Source organism: Nasonia vitripennis (assembly GCF_009193385.2).
Source record: "Nasonia vitripennis strain AsymCx chromosome 1 unlocalized genomic scaffold, Nvit_psr_1.1 chr1_random0005, whole genome shotgun sequence".
In the NCBI taxonomy this organism is placed as follows: domain Eukaryota; kingdom Metazoa; phylum Arthropoda; class Insecta; order Hymenoptera; family Pteromalidae; genus Nasonia; species Nasonia vitripennis.
The window spans coordinates 2,188,983-2,204,422 of record NW_022279591.1 but is presented as its reverse complement, the minus strand read 5'-3'; the positions used below and the strand labels follow the sequence as shown (position 1 = coordinate 2,204,422).

At 40.8% G+C, this 15,440-nt stretch overlaps 2 protein-coding genes across 34 annotated transcripts in view; both read left to right on the top strand.

Moving 5' to 3' along the window:
• The window catches only part of LOC100118566 (coiled-coil domain-containing protein AGAP005037), a 1,551,999-nt gene that overhangs the window by 1,147,209 nt on the left and 389,350 nt on the right, over window positions 1-15,440 (top strand). Inside the window, exon 21 of one of the 32 annotated variants that reach the window (XM_031921065.2) lies at window positions 11,109-11,213. The exons of 29 other annotated variants lie outside the window; for them this stretch is intronic. In XM_031921065.2, coding sequence (XP_031776925.1) covers window positions 11,109-11,126 — 18 coding nt within the window. In that variant the 3' untranslated portion in view covers window positions 11,127-11,213. Of the gene's footprint in view, window positions 1-6,437; window positions 6,627-7,446; window positions 7,660-11,108; window positions 11,214-15,440 lie in introns of those variants that run through there. 2 more of the 32 variants (XM_031921067.2, XM_031921021.2) reach the window with 2 other exon arrangements.
• LOC116415812 lies at window positions 11,455-12,512 on the top strand. 2 transcript variants are annotated; one of them, XM_031921149.1, is made up of 2 exons: window positions 11,455-12,162; window positions 12,250-12,512. In XM_031921149.1, exons 1-2 carry the CDS (start codon window positions 11,682-11,684, stop codon window positions 12,468-12,470), a joined length of 702 nt encoding a protein of 233 aa, XP_031777009.1. In that variant the 5' UTR covers window positions 11,455-11,681; the 3' UTR covers window positions 12,471-12,512. The 2 variants fall into 2 exon arrangements, with proteins under 2 accessions (XP_031777009.1, XP_031777011.1); XM_031921151.1 differs by having other exon boundaries at window positions 12,245-12,512.

Below are 15,440 nucleotides of genomic sequence, written 5' to 3'. Positions count from 1 at the left end.
TTGAAGCTGATGATCCTCAAAGCCAGATTTTTCTTCTTCTTTTTAGGCACCGATGTTATGTCCACATGATGAAACAGCTATAAAGATGACTAAAAAATCTTGATATTTTAGCGCTACCATGCAAGTCAAATCCTTCCAAGTGTTAACATCTACTCATTCGAGTAAAAAAACACGTTAATATGCTGTTTACTAAGCAGAGCAACTTATTGATGTGCTAGACTTACCGAGGCCCACGCCATATACCGCATATGCCGCCATATTCCGCCATATGCTGCATATGATAATTTGGCTTTACAACTTTTTTCTATAAACTTTTGTGCAGAGATAAAGTTATTTATTTTGCATTGCTTTGCCTTACGTGAAAAGGTAATAGCTTTTTATATTTATATAAGTGAATGATCACTGAGTAGTTAATAAGTTACTTATAGGTATAAAACTTAATTTTGTAAAAAACGTGAAAAAAATACAATATGTTTTCTTTAAATGTTGTTAACTTCTTATAGTACGCAATGGCGACCAAACAAAAATAATAGAGTTATGTGTGAAAAGAAGTAAATAATGGTTATCTTACATGAAATCAAGTGACGCGGTAGCGCAGCGAAGGCGAGTTTGTGAAGCAGACGAAGCCGCGGCGCCCATGACACTATTTACTGCTATACTCGTGTTCGCATTTTTCATTATACAAATAAAAATTACTTATCATTACTGTTGGTAAGGTTTTTTGGCTTATTAAGCTGTTTTCTGAGCTAAACTATAATTTTCAACAAAAATAATAGTGTAACGGCTGCTTATTTTTATAATATATGAGTGTATTATCCACAAATGCTAAAATCCCGTTATTCTTCTTTAGCCCGAAATGTGTTAGAACCGATTAGTTAACCGCAAGAAGTGTTAAGACCGTGAAGTTGGCCGTACAGCTGTATACGAATGAAAATTGCTTTCTCAAGAAAATATAATAATATATTAGCGGGGTTTTATCTGTAGTTTAGTTGCTACAAATCACAATTAATTTTGACGACAAATAGAAAAATTGTTGTAATCGTCATAAAACTGTTTAATGGATAAAATTATTTAACACGTGCTGCACATAAGCGGGCAACTAGGAATAATTTCCATTTATCGTGTAACACAGAAAAGCGTTTTTTTTCCAGTATTTGATCTATTTCTCGGGATCAGATCAGTGAAATCAATTAAAATCACTCATAATTTGTAGAATTCTCTCTCTCTCTCTCTCTCTCTCTCTCTCTCTCTCTCTCTCTCTCTCGCTCGCCGAGCTATAATTAATTAATGGTTGTTAAACAAAACATCGCCATTAATGAAACGCAAATGCAAGACTAAAAATCTTGTTTTTTATGAAATTATCGAAAGAAAACAGAAAAAACGAACCTAGGTAGATTAAAATCCATTTCATAGAAACTGAGATAGAAATGATGCAGTTTTTAGTTAAACAGACTATACAGGGTGAACAACCAAATTTTTGAACCGTAATATCTTTCAAACTAATTGGTATTATAAACAGCCCAAAAAAAGGGTTCATTGTACTATATAATGCTAACGAAACCTAAAATTTGAACTTAATTATTGCCTTTTTACTCCAGTTATCGAATTTTATAGTGTAACGAGAACCCGCGAATTCGCATCACGCGCGTTCGTTTGGTCGGATACGCAAGTTATGCCGAATCAAGGCCGCGGCACTAAGCTCGCCGACAACACCTACACAAAAATCGTGGGTTACGTCTGGCTACCTTTCAAAGTCGGCAGTCCAAAGAAAGAAGGCCGTGTCACTATAGTACCGGATCTTCCGACGGACTGCATAGTGGTTGTTAATTTCATGTTGACATTTAAGGCTGTTTTAGATCCAACGACGTCAAAAATATACTTTAAAGAAAACAAAGAGCACATCGACGTCGAGTTAGCAGCCATAGAATGTGGCGCGTTGAAGTTGGCTTCAGTAGGATTAGCGGACGTTTAGGACGGACAGCAAGAAGTGTTACGGGAACTTTTTGAAATCATACAATTTCCCAGACTCACATCGAAGTGCAGACAACCAGGCCGATCAAGCAAAAATATTTTCCGGTATCAAGGAAAATAGAGAAGGAAATGTACGAGCAGGTGCGAGCCATGCTCGCAGCGGGAATAATCCAGCCCTCGAACAGCGCTTTTTTAAGGCCAATATCGCTTTTGCATAGATTTTAGGAAAGTGAACGCAATCACACGCAGTGACGCGTATTCACTGTCGCAAATGAACGCGATATTGAGGAAATTACAGCAGGCGCGCTACATTTCTACTATAGATCTAAGTAGCGCGTACCACTAGATTCCGCTCAGCGAAGAGAGCAAGCAGTACACGGCATTCACGGTGTTCAGAATGGGACTGCTTCAGTTCAAGCGCCTACCTTTTGGTTTGTTTAAAGCTAAAGCCACATTCCGGCGGCTTATGGACGTGATAATCACGCCAGAATTGCAACCACACGCATTCTTGTATTTAGACGATATCATGGTAGGACGGAAACGTTCGAGGGTCACGTTAAAATCCTCGAGCGCGTGTTGAAACGCATTAAAGAAGCGGGTTTCACAGTCAATAGCAAAAAGAGCGTATTTTGCAAGGAAGGGGTGAAATATCTCGGCGTGTTAATGAACAGGGACGGCTTCAGACCAGATCCGGAAAAAATCGCCCCAATTATAAATTTTCCAGAACCGAAAAATTTAAAACAACTTAGACAAGTTCACGGCATTGCGTCGTGGTACAGACAATTTCTGAAAAATTATGCAACGTTGGCCAAGCCCTTGACTCGGCTGACAAAGAAAGACCGGCTTTTCTTATGGGGCGAAGAACAACAGTCAGCATTCGAGGCGATAAAAGCTCTCATCGCCTCGGCTCCAGTACTGCATTGCCCGAGCTTCGACTAGCAATTCGTCATACAAACTGACGCGAGCACTGTCTCGCATGTATGAAGAGACAGAACCAGCAATAGCTTCGGTGAGCCAAGAGCCGCAACCCCAAGATCGCTGGTGTAATAGCAGGTACTAGGCGATCAAGAGTAATCCAGAAAATTTTCCGGACTAAAAAATTGTAGGGGGGGGGGGGCAGATGTACAAGTATAGGCCAGACCCGGAGATTGCAGGAGCAATAGGAGACGATGACGATGCATGCCGCCGACAGCAGGACACTTTGGCCGCGAAAAAACTTTCAGAAGAATGATCAAAAAGTATTTCTAGATGAGAGTGTACCGGGATGTAGCAAAGTACGTACAGCGCTGTCAGCTTTGCCAGCTAAGCAAGGTAGAATAGCGCGCGCCACCAGGATTCATAGGAAAATCCGTGATGCAAGGGCCTTGGCAATAGGTAGCCGGAGACATCATAGGCCCCTTGCTGAAGTTAACGAAAGGCCACGAGTACGCACTCATCTTTCAAGATTTATTTACTCGATGGATTGAGTGCGTGCCGCTTCGCAAAGCTAATGGCAAAGCGATACTTGCCGCTCTCAAGGAGAGAGTAATTTTGAGATTCGGCGCGCTCAAGGAATTCCATTCAGATAACGGCACCGAATTTAAAAACAAGGTGATCAACGACTATCTGTTGGCTCAGGGAATCCATCATTTGTATTCGCCGCCATATAATCCATAGGCGAATCCGGTAGAGCGAGTAAACCGTACTGTGAAAAGAGAAATTGCCACGTTTGTTCAGGGTAATCATCAAACATGGGACAAGTACCTCAACGAGATTGCGTTTTCATTTAACACCGCAGTACACGAATCGACATAGCAGGAGGCTGTAGGCGCGTGGCGGGACCGCCTTACCAAACTACCAGCACTACACGAGCGCGCAAAAGCTCTGTCCGGCGAATTGCAAGATCGCCAGCTAGCACTGTTCGACGCCCATTGACGAATGCTAACTTTCAAGGTCGGCAAAATCGTCGCCAAGAGGAGACGTGTACTGTCGTCCGCAGCAGAAATCATCACGTTGAAGTTGGCCTTTCCATACATGGGACCGCTTACCATGGGACCGCTTACGGCTCAAGTCGGCTTGAATACGTTCGAGCTGACCGATAAAGAAGAGAAAGTCGAAAAACTGGTCCAAGCCGAAAAGATGAAAATCTTTTACGCCGAAGAAGCCGAAGAGGAGCAACCCGCCAGAAGCGGGGACAGTCGAGCCCGAGCTTGAGCTGACAAATACAGCGGCGGGAGGGAAGCGCGAGTGCGAGCGGCGGCCCGGCGAATACGTGTCGGCAACCGTGGCGACCGCGACGGAAAGAAACGACGAAAACACAAACTGAGCGATCCCGAAATCCTCTCGTCGCCCGCGCGGGCGTCCTCGAAAAATTGTAACAGCGATCGCGCTGACGGCATATCCACAGACAGAAAAGCGTAAGCCTGGCCGACCGAAGGGCTCGACTAAGGCGAGCAAAGCGAAACAGCCCAAACCGACGGCGTTGTCACCTTGGACGACGCGAGCGGGACGTCGCGTCGCGCGGACTACATCGTCATAATAATCTTTCATATCATGCTTATCATCATAACCATCGCCTTTTCTTTCTCCTTTTCCCAACAGCAGCTACGCATCAACCGATGATGCCCGAAGAAGACGACTCGCGCAGGAAAACCGGTGAGAGCCGTATGCAGTACGTACATTTTTTTTTACCAAAAATACACGATTCATCATATTTAAGTGGATTCTCTTGAAAACTGAAAAAGCTAAGAAAACTTTTCTCGATAGATTTAAGTTCAGTAGACAAGAATTTGTAAGTCGCATAGATTTTTCCAAAAAATATTATAAATATTAAAAAGGGCAAAGATTTTATCGCTAAAATCGCAAAATGGGCCTTTTTTCCTTGAATTTTGGGGCCCCCGAAAACTATTGTGGGCCTTCCCAATATTTTTCTTTTATTCCACATAACTTAAACTATACTCTAACCAAATTTTATCCAATTCCGTTCACTCAATCGTCAGATATTAGGTTTTAATACAAATAACATTTTTTTATACGCAGCGACCAAGCTTTCCTGGCCGACTACCGAGACGGAGGCCGTACAGCGTGCGTTCAGGGATTTGGTCCGCCTGACCACCGAGATTCGTTGTGCTCGACTCGGAGCTCGATGACACGATAGTCACCATCTTTGAGGGGCCTCCAAGATCCCCGAACAGGGAGCCGGCCAAAGAGCAGCCCAAGGAATCGGCCGCAAAGCAGCCCAGAGAGCCGGTTGCTGAATTATTAGAGGAAGAGGGAGCGTGGGGAGAAGCGACGCCTTCTCCTGCGCCATTAGTCGCGACTACAAACAGCGCTGGCGCGACCTACGCCAGGAGTTGCGGCAACTCCGAGACATTATCCGAGAGACTGAAGACTAGGAGGTCAATTTGTTCGACAGGTTTGATCAATACGTCGAAGAGGCGACCGACCAGGCCGATCTGGAGGCTGCTACCTGGGCAAGACACATCCAAGATCGACGGGAAGAGCAGCGCCTAGTCGCTGAAGCCCAGCGACGGCGCGCAGACCGTTGCCGAGCCATCGAGGAAGAAGAGCAAAAGGCGAGGGAACGCCTTGACGAGTTGCGCAAGGCGAGTGAGCTCCTGGAGAAGGAGGCGCACCGCTAACATCTAATGGCTCGACGGACACAGGCTCGTCTCGCCAGGGCGCGGCACGGAGAGGAGTGTGCGCGCATCAAAGAGCAGCAGCGCGCTGAATATTTGAAGAAGAAGAGGAAAGAAGTGGCATGATGCTTCGTGTGCGGCTACCCAAGAGTTAAGAGATCCCACCAGTGCCCGGAGCGTGCCACGCACAAGAATATCCTGGCAGAGATTCCACAACATCGGAAAAAACAGTAGGGGAGGAGAAGAGATGTAGAAGAGAAAAGTTGGAGGGAAATAAATAGTACCTAGTGTCCCATACGATCCGTGTACTCTTGATTTTTTGCCCGATTTCCCTATCCCACAACATCCTAGCAAGACATTTTTTGCACGATCGCGCGACGGCGATACAGAGTTGCTCCGCGAGCTACGCAACGTTTGGAAGGGGGGGGGGGTGTAACGAGTGGCCGCGAATTCGTATGGTTCGCGCTCGTTTGGTCTTGCGATGTTGGCTCGGCAGCTGAGCGCGGTGTTGACAAGTCGTGCGAAGAGGCACGCGCAAGAGGCCGCGCGTGAAGTTTTTCGAGTCTTGATGTAAACAATTGTCGGTGACGAAGTAGGTCTATATAGTGTCCAATGTTGAGGTCGAAATAGTAAGCTTCGTAGTTTTTGGGGTAAAGGCATAAATGGACACCTGGACACTGACACGCGAAATGACGAAACATTACGTTATTTTAAAATTTGAGCAACAATGTTTTTTTAACGTCATTTTTTAGTAAATGACGTTATTAAATAACGTCATTTTGTTATTTAATAACGTAATTTTGTATTCCAATTTGTGACACGCCTAATAACGTCATGTTTTTTTAACAGGTTTGCTTTCTGACGACTATTTCGGCACGTATTTGCGTAAACTTATTGTTAAACATAACTTCTTTTTTGTGCCCTTTGGAGCTACTCATTATACTGATGTTTCCAAAGCATGGCTTGATACACTACTGTCTGATTCAAGTGATAAGATTATGTCATCTGAGCAATTTTGATTGACTTCGCATTCGATTTGCCGCTTTGACAAGAGGAAAAATATACCTTTAGAGATTTCCGTAGCTATTCCTCTTTAGTATTCTTAGATATGGTATTGTTTAAACTTAATTAGTTAGCTGCAGACTCGAATTTGGCTGTTAATTGTCGTTTAAAAATTTGTTAGATTAATAACAGCACAGTGCTGAATGTCGTGGCACTACCAGACTCGTTTAAAAATTTATTAGATGAATAACAGCACAGTGCTGAATGTCGTGGCACTACCAGACTGCTTTTCTGACTTCAAAGGTGCATTCAACACTATTGATCATGCCACACTGCCGAAGAAACTAAAACTCATTGGTTTTTGAAATGAGGTAATCGTATGGTTCCATTCATATTTGTCTGGGCATTCGCAATCAGTATTTTATTGGATGGTACGCTATCAAATTTCTTGCCAAGCACTTCAGGAGTTCCGCAAGATTCTTCTCCGGGCCCTATCATCTCCTTGAAATACATCAATGAGATTTTATCCATTATATAGCACTGTTAGTCAAAATGTATGCTCTTTGCTGACGACTTGCAAATATATGTCCAATGTTTACCTAGTTACTTAGATTGAGCTGTTGCTCAATTGAATGGCAATGCTAGCCGTATTTTAAATTGATATCAGGCAAACGGGCTCTTTCCAAATGTCAGCATAACATAGGCAATGGTTATTGAGTCGGTTTTGATTACTTTTTTAAATTTCTGTCACACTGTATGCTTGACCCTCAACTTGACTAGAGTAATCACATTAAAGTGATATGTAAAAGCACAAAATGCACCTTCTAGGCCTGTAGAAGATCTTTTGATATTACAGTGGATCTGAAACCGGACAAGGATAGATGGTTATTTGATACCACCATAAGCGGGCAATAAAGACTTTATTGCATATCTGCTCTGCATTGCCTGCCAGTTAAACAAACGTCACTTTAGGCTTTATTGAGAACTACAAAAAACATGAAAATCGTTCACGTGTTACATAAAATTTATGATAACTTTTATAACATAAGCATACTAAGTTTATATTGAATTTTACCATGTATCACAGTAATTTTTGAGGTAAGCTGAAATATTTTGAAAAATTTAATTTCTATTTCAATTTGTTGGTAACCTTTATTCTTCTTCTTATTATTATTATTATTATTATTATTATTATTATTAGTTACATTTTTGTGTCAGTCATACATTTGAATTATCGAATAAATTAATTAAAAAATAAATTCAGATCAAATAAATTATAGTACATTATGCAACAAGGGGCGGAAGTAGCAGATTTTTTCCACAGACGGGTTAACTGCCCAAGCGAGTAGATTTTTCGCTAAGGTACGTTCCTTTGTTTCGGCAGTAATCAGCCAAGGAAAAATCTACTCTTGTCCCGTGTTGCATACAGTATTGAAGCATAAAAACCGGGGTCAAAACTTTCAAAAATTTTCCAAATTTTTTCTCGCAAATTTTCTTATTTTCCCAGAAATTTCTCATTTTTCCCAGAAATTTCTTATTTTCCTCGCAAATTTTTTCATTATTTCCACAAATTTCTTATTTTTCCACAATTGGAATTTGGGAGAAAAATATGCTACTTTCACCCCGTATTTCAGGCACAAAAAGTGACCATTTTGGTCGAGTGTCGAATAAATGACGTTTACTTTTGGGCTAACATAGATTAAGCGGTAATTGATAAATAATAGCAACAAAAAGTGTATAATTATTACAAAAATAATGTGCAGAGATCTATGCATGGATCTCTACAGAATTTTGTGCACAGATCTTTGCACATAATTTATACCGCCTCTCTTAATATGAAGACATTATTTCCAAAAAAGATTTTTGTCTATAAGAGACGAACGATGTATCTGTCACATGTCTCAGAAGTATAAAAAATTGAAAGTATATGCCAGTAGCTGAGCTACGACGGAAACAGCCAAACATCGTCGCACCTATACATGCATAGATATACACATACATCGACTAGATGTGGGTAACTAAACAAACTACCTATATCGACCAAGGTTTTTATATTCAAATTGAAAATTATGTATAAGACTCGACTACAAAACTAACGTAACAAACAGATTAATATTTTATTATAAAAATAATATATGAATTTACTTAACCTTTTTAGTATTATTCACGAATGGTATATATATTTCAAAAGCACTGTTGCAATTCTTATAATGAATATATAATGACTTTATGTATTGATGTATGTATGTATGTATGAAACAATATTTTATTTTGTTTATAAAGGCTTGATAAGGTTTAACACCATGGACGAAACGTTGCCAAGGATAGAATATGTTTGTTTTTAAATTTAATTTTCAACTGTGTTGTCTCTCACTTTTGTCTTGTACTAAAATTTCTTAAAAAATGTATGAGATTTGATTATAAACAATCTAATGTTTATACAAATTTGTAAATATTAAAAGTTGTAAATAATGTGGTGCCTGCTTTCGAAGTTGCGTATTAGAAGAGTATCCGGAGCAGGGACCATCAAGTGCTGGGACTATGCGGGTTTGGATTTCGGACCACCCTCTGTGAAGAGAGCGTAATGACGCAATAAGGACAGTTGCGTGTATTTTTAGAGCAGAAATTTGACAGAGGTAGAGTATGGTAAAAGAGAGAGAGAGAGAGATTTTCGAATTTTCGTGTTTTCCGCTATGGTATTAGGAGCATAGAAAATTTTGAAGCGTATACTGGGGAGACGGGGATGTTGCGGTCCTAAGAGCGAAAATGTGGTTTTTTACATATGACGGTCGCGTGGCGTATACTGTGTGTGTGTGTGTCTATATATATATATATATATATATATATATATATATATATATATATATATATATATATATATATATATATATAGGTGGTTCTTTGTGAAATCGAAGATGAAAATTTTCATTTTTGACCAGACTGTATATATATGTTCTACATGTTGTACCTTATTCCGAAAAATTTTTCAGCGCGATTCCTTTACTTGTCTTTGAGTTATAGTTGGTCAAAGTTGGGATTTCAAGCAATTTTTGCTTTTTTTGCCTATTTTTAATGATTTGTAGCTCATGTGGGATGCATTTATAACTAAAACTACCTCGATACTTTTTTTGCTAAATTTTTAAAAATTTTTATTAAAAATACTTCTAAAGTTCGATATATGCGTTAAGGCTACCTTATTTGCATTTTAAACCTTAAAATTTGAAAATCAGAATGTTTGATCTAGACTCCAACCACCTCAATACAGTAAAAAAGTATATTTTTATAGTAAAAAAGTAGCTGTAAAGTTTTATAATGGATCTGACCTACTACTAAAAGTTATGTAGTAAAAGTAGTAAGAAGGGCCATATAGCGAGACAGGCGTTATTGATTTTCCCCCTCCCCTCGGCTTCGGGGCCTAGGCCCTTATAGCGTACAACCCCCTCTATCTCGTTATCTCTCTCTCGGCCTGGGGGGCTGTTATGGCGTAGGTCATTATTGATTTGTCGGGGGCTGATAAGGAGTACCTGTTGCTGAGTGGACTTTGGATAATGCAACAGATATGTCCTTATTTGAGACTGACATGGTGTAGAAGCGCTATATTTGCTTTCCACTTTCATGTATCTGTTGTACATACTCAGCGTCTCGTTTCTTTTATTCAAATGTTAGTTGTTCTATACGTATGGATGTTTTTGTTTTGATGGTTTCTATTAACGCTAATTTTCCAGAGAATACATCCATCTTGCTTATTGGCTGATGGCCGTAGAAGGTTTAATAAATGTTGCGGTATAAATGAAGGAAAGGTGTTATGGTAAATAATAATAAAATCTATTTTTTATAAATTTATTAAAAGTTTATTCAGGAAAAAAACATAGTATACGCGAGAGGTTAAATTTTTAGGCAACTTTAAAATAATTTCGTACATTTTTTGCGATAAACAATTTATTTTAAAAAAACAACTTACATATAATGGCTGTATGTGATACATTGTAGATCATAATATTGATAATTATTTTTTGTCTTCTTTCGGTGGATAGACAAAACGTCTATCCGCCAAATTTTTCACCTCAACGGGTGTGAAGATTCTCTCCATATCTTCACGCGTGATCAGGCCGTCGAAAACGTGGTCGCTGAACGGCACCGTCCACAGCCTACTGGTCACGGTTGTCTCCCAGCAATCTCTCTCGTAGCGCGCTGATTTGCGTCGCCATACCACATGCATAACGTTTTCCTGCGCCGCTTTCCGAAACCACGAGCCAGAATATCTTGAATGAGTTCTGTATACGCGTGGCGATTTCGGCGGGGTTGTTACAGAAATCCGTTTTTATTTTAATCATTTTCCCTATTAGACATAAAAGGCGAAGCACAATGAGAAGTATGTGTCACTTTTCATGAGTGTTGTGCACGGAAAAGACCTCTTTCATTTACCGTTCACAATAGAAAACTCTACTGAAAATAGCGTCGTCGCTTGAGACGCATGAGTTGCGTACATCTGAAAAGAATGTTTCGTTTGATTCTTAGCTGCTGTACTATTCGTGAAATTGCTCGCCTGTATCGCTTGATATTCCGTGGAAATCATTTGGCTGTAAGCACAGCGGCCGAATTAATTTTACTACGTGATCTACATCAGATGGTTCCTTTGCAGTGTTTAATGACTGAATACGATGAATATGTTGGTAAGTACTCAACTTTGTAATATTATTTTTTTAAATCAACACATTTCTTATAAAATATGTTTTACGGTGCGCGAAAATCTTCTAAGGGAAACGCGCGATGACAACATGATCATGGCGATGAAGAAGGCAAATTTATACCGTTTTGTCCTCGAGTGATGACAGCGACAGCGACAATATACGTCGATGGGTACCATTGCGATCTGCAAAACGTAGATTGTCTTACGATTTGGACGATGACGACGGTGACGATGACGGCGCTGGTACGAGTGTACCGCGATCACGACAACGTGTATCGGGTCCATCAGCGCTTGTGACATATACCGACGAGGACACAGCTACAAGTGCGTGTGCAACCTCTGTTCCCGCGACAGAGCGTTTAAACGACGGTCATCAAGTCGAAATTTTGAGCGGATTTACGATGCTTGAAAGTAGCGGAGAGGGTGACGCTGATTTCACGCCGTCGTCGCCTATAGGACCTCCGCAGGCGTGTTCGACCCCACGTGCTGATAACGAGAATGACGAGTCGTGTTCGGAAGAAGATTTTTTTTCGTCTCCAGATGTCGAAGCTTTTAATCGGGCTTTTATCGGACGATCATATCCGAGAAGTGATTTGGTACGTGTGATTCATCGTAATTATGCTGTGCCGAACGAAGCTGTGCAGTGTGCTATCGATGCACGATCAGTATCTGAAAGCAGTGACGAAGATGATGAACCTGCCAATAGCACAGCTACAGCAGCGGCAGTCTCTACAAACAATGCTCAGCGCGCAGCAATACAAAACTTTTACTCGCGGCCCGTCCCAGAGGCCGAACGTTCTTATCATCAGATTGTCGATCGCGCCCGAATGACTTATCATCGGTACGATGAAAGAGATGCTTTTGACAATAGGATAAATGAGCGTAAGTTTAATCTTTATTACTGATATTTTATAGTTTGAGTAAATTTTTAATTGACAACATTTTTTTCATTATTTTTTTTAAGAAAAGTTATAAGAAGAGTCGAAAATGGCACCGATTCCATAGAGCGGTTCAACGCGTCAAATTTAGATTTTTATATTGATCGTATATACAAAGTGCGTAGAGCCCAAAAGTTGCGATGGTTGTATACACAGGCCGAAGACGAAAATTCTCCTCTGTATACGGCGCAGGAAATTGTAGATTTACTGGGCCGTGTTCATGAAAGTTTTAATGGACCGCCAGAAGAATGAATTCAAAAGAAAACATTTATTACTTCGCGCATGTGTGTTTTTAAAAATAAATAAAAATAATGGCTATATAAAATAATAGACTTGTTTTTTTTTTATAAAACTATTATTGCAGTAGCCTGTAGTGCCTCGATATCGCTGAAGTTTCAAATGCAGAACCGTGTCGACGATTTCGACTAGTCATGCGTGTGTTAGAGACTATGCCTGAAAATTTTGATCCTATTTTGTGGCTTGAGTTAGTAATGCGCGATATTCACGCATATTTAGTATCAATGGAGGGCAGTAGTGATTTGATAGGCGTTACGATAAATAGTGAAAATTTCGCGCGCGGTTCAGCTGGTATTTCCCTACGGTTAATTCGCAAATTTTTTCGTGGATGATTGTCAGCGGAGTAACGCAGAGCAATGAAAATTTCGAAATTGACGATAATTTTTCTATTGAAGCTACGTACGTGGAGGTGCCGCTTGGGGCTGGACGAAAGTAAAGTTTTGGTATAAATATGCTGGGTCAACGGTCTTTAATTTCCATCATTCGAAACTCTGATAATTTGTGCTTGCCGCGAGCATTAGTTGTTGGTGAGGCTTTTGTTAACTTAAAAGAAGACGCGACTGACACGATGAAAAAAGCATGGACTGTAATACGTGACAGTCGTCGCGCCTTACAAAAGGAGCGCGCGTTAGAGTTAACTGCTGCAGCTGGCGTTACAATACCGCCGGCTGGGTGTGGGTTTCACGAAATTCAAAAATTTCAATACTATTATGCGCGAAAGAATATAGCAATAGTCGTGTACGATAGTCAAACTTTTGGTTCTGGGGAGGCTCCTTTTTTCGACGGTCGCCTTATGTTATACAATCTTCTATCACCGAAAGTCGTTAATATTTGTCACGATACAGCCGTGCATCATTTTGATACAATTTTGAATTTAACGGGTGCTGCTAAAAGTAAATTTTTTTGCGACGGTTGTAATAAAAAGTATCAGTACGTTGATCGACACGTGTATAACTCGATATGCCCGCGTTGTTTTGTTACACCTAGTTGTAGCAAAGACGACATTCAGCTGATTAAGTGCAACGACTGCTTTAGAAGTTTTTTCGGAAACACTTGTTTTCAGAATCATAAAACGGTGGGGTCGTATAAAATGCGAAATAAGAAAATTTGCGATTTGTTGAAAATATGTCAAACATGTCAGAAACGCGTACACATACATCGTGGAAAGCATGAATGTGGTATTTTATTTTGTAAAATTTGTCGGTCACGGCACTCTACAAACGCCGCGTGTTACATGCAGATTGTTCGCGCTCCAAAACAGCTAAAAGAATTCTAAAAAGTACCTGTACGTGTTTTACGATTTTGAAACACAACAAGATACGCTGTATAAAATGCGAGCGGATACGCGTTTTCATGCTCCAAATCTATGCGTTGTTCAACATTTGTGTACGGGCTGTCTGACACGCGCCGATGATATGAAAATACGCTGCGATACCTGCGGTATACGCGAACATATCTTTCGAGAAAACGCCATAAAGCATTTCATTGAATTATACGTTCGTGAAAAATCGATGTTTGAGCGTATTATATGCATCGCGCACAATGCTAGTGGTTTCGATGCCCAGTTTATTTTGAAGTATTTAGTTGAAGATTGTGAAAATGCCAATCCTCGTGTCGTGCTGAATGGAAAAAATTTCGTTTTGCTACAATGTGGCCGTACCAAATTTATTGACAGTCTAAATTATTTTCACATGCACTTAAGTTTATTGCCCGAAACTTGGTCTGCCACCGTGCGCGAAAAAGGGCTATTTCCCGTATTTGTTTAATATCCCCGAGAACGAAAATTACGTCGGCCATCTACCCGATGAAAAATTTTACGCGCCAGATTCTATGTCTGTCAAAGAGCGACAAGCGTTCTACGCGTGGTATAACAACGAAACTCGGCGTGATTATGTTTTCGATTTTCAAAAAGAAATAGTAGAATACTGCCGTATGGATGTGGAGATTTTGCGACGCGCTTGTGTTGCTGTTCGAGAGATATTTCTGAATGTGGGTCAAATCTGTCCATTCGTTGAAGCAACTACTATATCAAGTGCTTGCTCGCTTGTGTACAGAAAAAATTTCTTATGCGATAAGACTATAGGTATTATACCTGCTAGCGGTTATCGCCGAGGTGACAAACATTCTCAAAAATCTATAGAGTGGTTTTCAGTGCGAACGCAAGTGTGGTCTAGAAATCATTCACGCGGGGCGCGCTCGAGAGTTTCGATTACTCGAGGGATTTCTAGTGGACGGATTTTCACCACCTTTAAATAGAGAGCATAAAGGCACAGTATACGAGTACGAGGGTTGTTACACGCACGGCTGCCCGAAATGTTTTGATAAAGCGCGTGAGAAATCGCTGGCTTATGGTCGCACCTTTAACGCCGCATACGAAAACACAATGTCTAAATTGCAAAAAATGCGCGATTGCGGCTACGATGTTCGTAGTATATGGGAATGCGAGTTTGACGAGGTGAAATTGAGAAACCAAGAGATCGCCTCCTACGTGAAAAATCATCCTCTAATGATTCAAATAACTTTAAATCCGCGAGATGCATTTTTTGGAGGGCGAACAGAAAACATCATACCTTTTTACAAAGTCAAAGACGGCGAGAAAATCAAGTATACAGACATTTGTTCACTGTACCCGTACATCTGTAAGCGTGGATAATTCCCAATTGGTCATCCGCGTATTTTCGTCGGTGAAGAGTGTCGCGAATTGATTGGCGATGATTACAACAATCTTGACGGTGTCGAGGGCTTGGTCAAGTGCAGAGTTTTACCGCCGCGAAATTTGTATATGCCGCTGCTGCCTGTTAAAATGCACGGTCGCCTCCTCTTTGCGCTATGTCGCTCTTGTTGCGCCGAGGCGCGCAACGAAGATTGTCATCACGAGCAAATAGCAGATCGTGAGTTTATCGGTACTTGGGTGGCGGACGAGCT

Coding starts and splice junctions, on each gene's coding strand:
- LOC116415812 (XM_031921149.1), top strand. CDS start 11,682: ATGCTTGAAAGTAGCGGAGAGGGTGACGCTGATTTCACGCCGTCGTCG. Junction 12,163..12,249: donor TGACAATAGGATAAATGAGC/GTAAGTTTAATC, acceptor TTTTAAGAAAAG/TTATAAGAAGAGTCGAAAAT.